General features: G+C 38.4%; 1 protein-coding gene across 1 annotated transcript; it reads right to left on the reverse strand.

Annotated features, from left to right (window-relative positions):
• Window positions 1–4,967: 4,967 nt before the first annotated feature.
• On the reverse strand, window positions 4,968–6,752 carry KLHL34 (kelch like family member 34). Its single transcript, XM_075850788.1, has one exon. The coding sequence runs from the start codon at window positions 6,750–6,752 to the stop codon at window positions 4,968–4,970; it is 1,785 nt and encodes a 594-aa protein (XP_075706903.1).
• Window positions 6,753–7,544: the final 792 nt, after the last annotated feature.

Consider the following 7,544-nt stretch of genomic DNA (forward strand, 5'->3'; position numbering starts at 1 on the left):
CCTAGAAGAGTGGAGGCTGTTATAGCTGCAAAAGGGGGCACTAATTCCATATTAATGCCTATGATTTGGGAATTAAATGTCCAACAAGTTTATATAGATGTGATGGTCAGGTCATCCGATACTGGGCATATATTACAACTTGTGAGTACATTATAGTATTAGTGTAAAACCCCTTTAACAGAATAAATTAAGAACGCACTTTGTAAAATATCAGTATCAGCACGCTTCATTACATCTGATCATCGAGTTACTGAAATTTCATGTAATCAAACAGCTCTCATTACTTAAATGAAGAGGTAAAATTAAATGTCTAAAATACTGTGAAGAAGTATGTTTGGCACCGTTAATATCTGTGATCTGAATCCGCAACACCTGCTTATATCTATTTTCACCTACCATTGTCGACATCAGCCATTTAATTTTTCTTTTTCTTTTTTTCATAAATGTGGCCTACCTGTCACTGGTTGGAACAAGAAGCACCTGATCCTGTCATTAGAAGCACCACGGCACCTTGTCTGGCAATAAATACGCACAGCACACTATGCTATTTATTCTGTGAAAAAAAATGGAAACCTAGCGGAACGGACACAAACTGAAACCAAAAAAATACCATTGAAATCCATTGTACTGCAAACGGAAACCATACTTTCCAATTGTCTTTCCGTCCATCTGTTCCTCTGACGGAACTGATTAAAACAAAGCCCATAAGGAAGGCAAACGCTGATGTGAACAGGACCTTTCTTAAAGGGAACCTGTCACCAGCATTCCACCTATTAAACCAGCAATACCTGGTGGTAGTGGGTGAAAAATCATTTTTATGCAACCTATAATTTTCTTCTCTGTACCTTTTAGTATTCAGTTTTTAGTGTTCCTGTGCCGTATGCTACTGAGCATAAGAGTCATATTTGTTCTAGAAGAGTCAGATCTTCATTCTTCAAGTCTTTCAGAGTTAACCCCGTCTCCTTACTTTTGATTGACAGCTCCTCGCTTCTGGAAATTTCATGATTAGCTACAAGGTCACTAGCAGCTTTTTTGAAGTCGCATGGCTACTGTGATTTTCTTTTTAGTAGTCGTGTAGCCTGAGCCCTATGGTTATTACATGGCTGCACAAGATCTAGATTAACTGGTGTGTTAAATATTTTATTTGTATAGACACATACATTATATAAAGACCAAAGCAGACTAAACTGCAGTGCCTACTATTTGGTATATGTAAACCTAGAATATATGCCCAATTTCATGTATGCAGCTTCTAGTCTACAGTATGTGTCCTGAATACATTCAGTTGGTGGAAGTTTCAGTTGTATTAAAGTATAAATCTCGGCAAGCACGAACATTGGAAAGCTCATGACCGTGCTGCTCAGTTGTCAGGTTCTTATGGCCAACTCAGTCTTGACATTGGGAAATCTCCAAAACTGTCCTATTTACTGTAGTTAAGTTAAACCGGTATAACTCCATAAAGTTTTCGCTTTTCCCCTCAGTTACACTTTAATGGGCAACTAAACTTTCCAAAAACTTTTGACATGTCAGAAGTTTTGATCGGTGGGGGTCCAAGCACTGAGCCCTTCTATTGAGCTTGTACACCACTTGCTCTGATTTCCAAGAAAAGCAGATCAGAAACGAAGCGGTACGACGCTCACCCGAGCACTTCTGTTGCTTTGTTTTAGCGATTGGTGGAGGTCTTAATGCTCGGACCCCTACTGTTTAAAACTTCTGACACCTCACTATGACATGTCACAAGTTTTTTGAGAGCTTAGTTACACTTTAAGGAACATTGGAAAAATTGTACATTTTGCTTACACCTAAGAGTGAATAACTGTGCCACCAGGATTGAGGCCATACTCCTATATTTAACTGCTGGCAAAGATGGATAGCGCCTTGTATGGTGAAAACACAAGACTACAGCAGAAAATATTTGTCAGTAGTAGAATATGACGTTTCCAGGCATCTATCGTCCTGAATGATAAATCGAGATAATTGTCATATAGAATTCTCATAGAATGAGTGTGTAGGCTGACTGCAGTTTAACAAATCTGGGCATACACAATGTTGACATAAGTAAAGGGTTTGGAATAGTGTTAGTACAATAAGGGTGTTCAATGTATCAGTGGAGATCGTAATAAACTCATCCTGAGAAAAAATTTGGTAAAATGACGTCACCTAGAAGTGGTATTTTTTCTATTAGGCCCGTATTTGCCCTATAAAAGTATTCACCCGAACACTTGGACATGTTTTATTGAGTAACAACATTGGCGCACAGTGAATTTAATTAGGATTTCTGACACTGATGAACAGGAAAAGACTCTTTAATGTCAAAATGAAAACAAATCTCTACAAAGTGACATTCATTACACATATTATACACAAAGTAATTAAATTCATTAATATTCACCTCTGTTATTATAGCACACTTAAATTATTACTAGAACTAGGGCTGGATAGGCAGGGCACAAAGGGCATGTATGTTAGGGTCTCCATCACCCACCCTCACTGCCCTGTTCAATTAAAGGGAATGTATCAATAGAAAATTACCTAATATTCAAATCAAGTTTTAATTTCATTCATATTTTTTTTCTATTTTATGTCCGATATATTTAAAAAAATAATTCTGAGATCCTGCAGTTCTCATATTGGCCACTGAACCTCACAATAGGCTGACACTTTTCATTTTAATCCTGCCTGTGATGACTGCTGAGAAGTGATCTCTACCAAACAGAAAGTAACACCTATATATATATATATATATATATATATATATATATATATATATATTATAGATAGCACAGAATCCACCATTAACCATGGGTGATGGACACAGATCCCCTTCAATCCCTTCCTGCACAGTGACCACTGCACAGGTTTACAGAGCATGCCCACAACACTCTCCCATAGTAGTCAATCGGTCAACTCCACACTACTGTTTTGACATATACGTGTGGTTGCACTTCTGTTCACAGCGCAAAGGAGCAGCTCAGGTAAGATGGCTGCCCCCGTAATCATGTTCAGAAAATAAAATAAAAAATGTACAATCAGAAAATAACACAGATTAGAAGAAATAATGGGTTAGATTTCCTAATACTATCATAGATTTAGACGTTGTAAACTTAATCGGGCAGTCAGAAGATGTGCCAAATTTATAACATTAGTGCAAACTGTATGATAATTTGACACATCTAGCTGGACATGTTAAACACTTTTCTTTTCCTAATACCACCTCTCGTTTGATTTAGTTGACGCCAGTTTTTTTGCAACAAAATTTTGGCCCATGGCCCATTTTAAGCCACCCCTCCTTTCCATTAGACAACGCCCCTTTCCATCTAGACCAAGCCCCTGCTCTTCCATACTTATCCGGACTCCGAGCACCCCACTGATAAGCTGTTTGAGTGGGTGCTGGAGTGCCGCTTCTCCTTCATTGTTTACACAGATCATACTGCACAGCTCCATAATTTTAGTAGCGACTGTGTATGGTATCACCGCTGAGTACCCGTCACTTTAATAAGACGTAGCTGTAGTGAACTGCAATACTGGGCACAGCTGCTACTAAAAGTACGGAGCTGTGCCTGGTAAACAATGAGGGGACGCAGCAGTCATTACAGCACCATGGCCTCTTCAAATACGTGATCAGCCAAGGTGCCCAGAGCCGGAACCCTACAAATCTAATATTGATGACCTATCCTAAGGATAGGCCATCAATTTTAAAGAACCAGATAAACTCTTTAAAGTTTGTACTGTAAAGTTTAGACTTTAAATGCACCAAAGTAACTTCATCCCATCCAGGCAATGACTGGTGCCTACTTGTACCATTCAACTCGTAGAAATAATATCACGTCATCTGTAAATGTGAGGAGCAGAACACTTCTGTCTCAGCTTCCCTTTTTGACCATACAGTATGTGTACATACAGATTACTGGCAGTAAGCCATAGCAAACATACCAAAATATTGTTTATTAGAATAGCCAGATATACAAACTTGTACAACTAAGTGATTTAATAGCAAGAAAATGTATAAAACGTTAGAATAACAAATAGCCTAGTGTGAGAGCAGAAGGCAAAAAAATGCAATGTTATGAGGTAGAAGCATTTACTATATTGTATATGTACATTTTATGTAATCTTCTATAGCTGCACCATTTCCTTACTAAGCCTATGATCTATTTGCTGGCTAGTAATAGCATGTTCAGCTAGGACAACGTGTATCAGACGTGAATATGAGAAAGATAACATATTGTATTATCTTGACTTGTTATGGACCTACGTATGGAGAACCACACAATCCAATATCATTAAAGAGATTATCTAAGATTAGAAAAGAGTCTGAGCTTTTTCCAGAAACGCCAATCTTGGCCATGGCCTGTGTCTGGTATTGCAACTAAGCCCCCTTCACTTAAATAGGACTGAGCTGTAAGTGAATGGGGCTGAGCTGAAGAGTGGTGTTATTTCCTTGAAAAAGTGCAGACCTGGACAAGCCCTTTAAGTTTTAATGCGTTAAATACCATTTACATATTGAAGGGGTAGTTCACTTTGGGCAACTCAATGTTATTATTTGTATAATTAAACGTTATACAATTTTCCATTGTGCTTTTTATATTAATGTCTTACGGTTTTCAAGATCTCTGCTTGATGTTATTCATTTGCATTAATTGTTTACTGCCAGTGGATACAATTCTGTCATAGTCATGTGATGATTTCACAGATGCACGGCTCGTTACATTTACAGCCTGTGTATCAGAGCGGTGTCTTCTAACGAGCCGTGCACTTGTGTGTTCATCACATGACTATGACAGAATTGTATCCACTGGAAGTAGACAACAAATGTTCCTACTGAATCACAACAAGCAGAGATTTTGAAAACCCTGAGAAATTAATACAGAAATTATTTTGAAAATGGTTATAACTTTTAATTAAACAAAAAATAACGTTAATTTGCTAAAACCGGACAACCCCTTCAGCATACATTACCAGTTAAATCACTTCATTTGTGTATATGCTTTCGCTTGCTTTTCCTCATTCTCACTCGAGTCAGACAGTTGGAGAACAACGCACTGTAGACCACAGAATGGAAATGCTAGGCTGCAGATTTCTTCCCAGCAATCATTTTCGGAATCATACCCAACAATATTGTGTGTTGCCACTTCCCGAGAGTCCTGCCATTTCTTGCCTCCAAGTAGAAGTACAGTTTGCTCGACAACCACCAGACCATAGCAAAAACGGTCAAAGGTCATCGGTCTCAAACGAGTCCACTGGTTGTTCAATGGATCATATTTTTCGATATCAGAAAATGGTTCGTAAATTCCTAAAAATGTAAATATTGAATCATTAACAGTGGCCATCTGGTGTCCAAACCTTGCAATTGTCATAGAAGCCTGTTTTCTCCATTGCCCTTCCAGTTTATTATAAGAGTATACATCTTTACAGCTGTTCATCTGTTCATCACATTTTCCTCCAGAAATATAAATGATGTTATTGTGCACAGCACTGGCTTGACCATGGATTTTGAAAGGTAGCTTTTTAGACTTTGTCCATGTATCTCTGCTTATATCATAGACTTCCACTGATGAATGTATAACCAATTGATCTCCTCTTCCACCTATAGCAAATATTTGGTTATCTACAACACTGCAGGAAAACTGAGCTCGTTTCTCCAACATTCCAGTGACTTGAATCCACTGATCGAACCTTGGGTCAAAGCGATAAACAATATTTGTAGGTGACGAGCAATTGCTTCTTGAGTTGCTCTTCAGATTTTCACCAGTTTCTCCCCCCAACACATATAGAAAGTTACCGATAACACACGTGCCGTGATGCTGAACCTTCATCTTTAGGTTTGTCACCATTCTCCACTTATGATTGTAGACATCAAATCCTAGAACATTCTCCACTAGTTCCTCGTTGGCCGATCCTCCTACTAGCAGAATCCATCCTTTTTGGTTCCTCAGAGTACTATACTTGTCTTGTAGGATGGGTTGTTTGGAAGGGAATGAATGATAATTGATTGATTTTATAATGAGACTTTTGATAGATGGTGTTAAAGGCACTTCAGATTGTGTGTAGAGTTTTCGAAGGCTTTCTAATGACAGCAACCCAAAACGGACATTTTCAAAAAGCACCTTAGCATGTAACAGCCTGACTCTGTCATACTGCAGCCACTTCAGAACTAAATCCAGAAGACGTTGTTCATTCACCTTTGGAATATCATCTGACTGCATCAACTTGATCATTGACCTTGCATTTAATTCCAGCAGCTCCGTCCCTTCTAGATCTTCCTGTAACAGCTCGCAAAGGTTATGACGAATGTACTTCTCCGTCTCCACTAAAGCATCTATAAGATAATACTTTGTTGCAATATTGGCAGAAAAACAACAATTTTCCAAATCACAGTTATTGATTATATACTTGCTGAATAACGGCATTGCGTCCATCACTTGCAAGTAAGTTGCTGCTTCCAAAGTGTCCTCCAAAGTGTTCATGGAAAGCGACAGCCATGATGTATATATAAAATCCAATATATTTTGTAGACCTGTTGCTGAGATAACTTTAAGTTGGATGACAGAGGCTTTGGACTCCTTTGTATAGTCTTTAAACATTGCCCTGAAGTAGTCACTTGAACAAGCAAGCAATGACTTGTGTGCTGGGAACTCATGTCCATCCACTACTAGAGACACATCACACAGGTGCCCGTGAGATCGAAGCAACTGGTACTGAGTAAATACCATGCCACGGTGGGACTTGCAGAAAGCCAAGAAATAGCTCATGATGCATAATGATTAGAGTAAATCTAAAAATATTTGCAACAGTCACTCCTTATGCAGCACTCGGAAATCTCAAGTTTGCAGTTTGCATTAGCAGTGCAACTTCTCCAAAAGAAAGTTACAGTTTGTTTCTCTCACCTTCTCCAGTGCAGGGGTTGATATGCAGAAAAGTTCCTTATTCTTAGGACCATGGATGTGACTTGTATTGTCCAAAAAAGCATAAACTCTCTTTGCTTCTGTAAGTTTAGACCTGGGTCCCCATGTGAAAAGTTCTGTCATCCACTTCTATGTTAACAGAGTTGTACAATGCGAATCACTTTCTATCCAGATGACCCTTTGTCACTTCCACTGAAAGCATTTGTTTAAAGATCAAATCAACAGCCGCGGATTAGAGATGGACTTACCAAATTTAGAAGACTATAGTAAATACCCTTATTAGTCACCGCCATAGTTTGACATGTGTATCTCCAGTCTTGGGTGAATGATATCATCATAACTCACAGCTACAGGAATAGAATGCAAACACAAGACAACATTACATAGCTTTCCCAGATCAGAGCTGGAGCTGAAAGGGGACAGACTTGTTTGTGCAACAAAAGCAGCAGCTCATTAAAATACCCTGAATCTTCCCATGTTACATAAACGCCAACTTATAGTGTAAATTGATACTGTATGTTATGTTACATCTATGAAGGGTGCAGGTAACATAGTATTAGCTTGTAAAATGATTCTGAAGGCTAATAGTACATTTTCATTTATGAGATTCATACAATACATTGAATATATTACATACAG

The sequence above is a fragment of the Rhinoderma darwinii genome, chromosome 2 (assembly GCF_050947455.1).
Source record: "Rhinoderma darwinii isolate aRhiDar2 chromosome 2, aRhiDar2.hap1, whole genome shotgun sequence".
Lineage (NCBI taxonomy): Eukaryota > Metazoa > Chordata > Amphibia > Anura > Rhinodermatidae > Rhinoderma > Rhinoderma darwinii.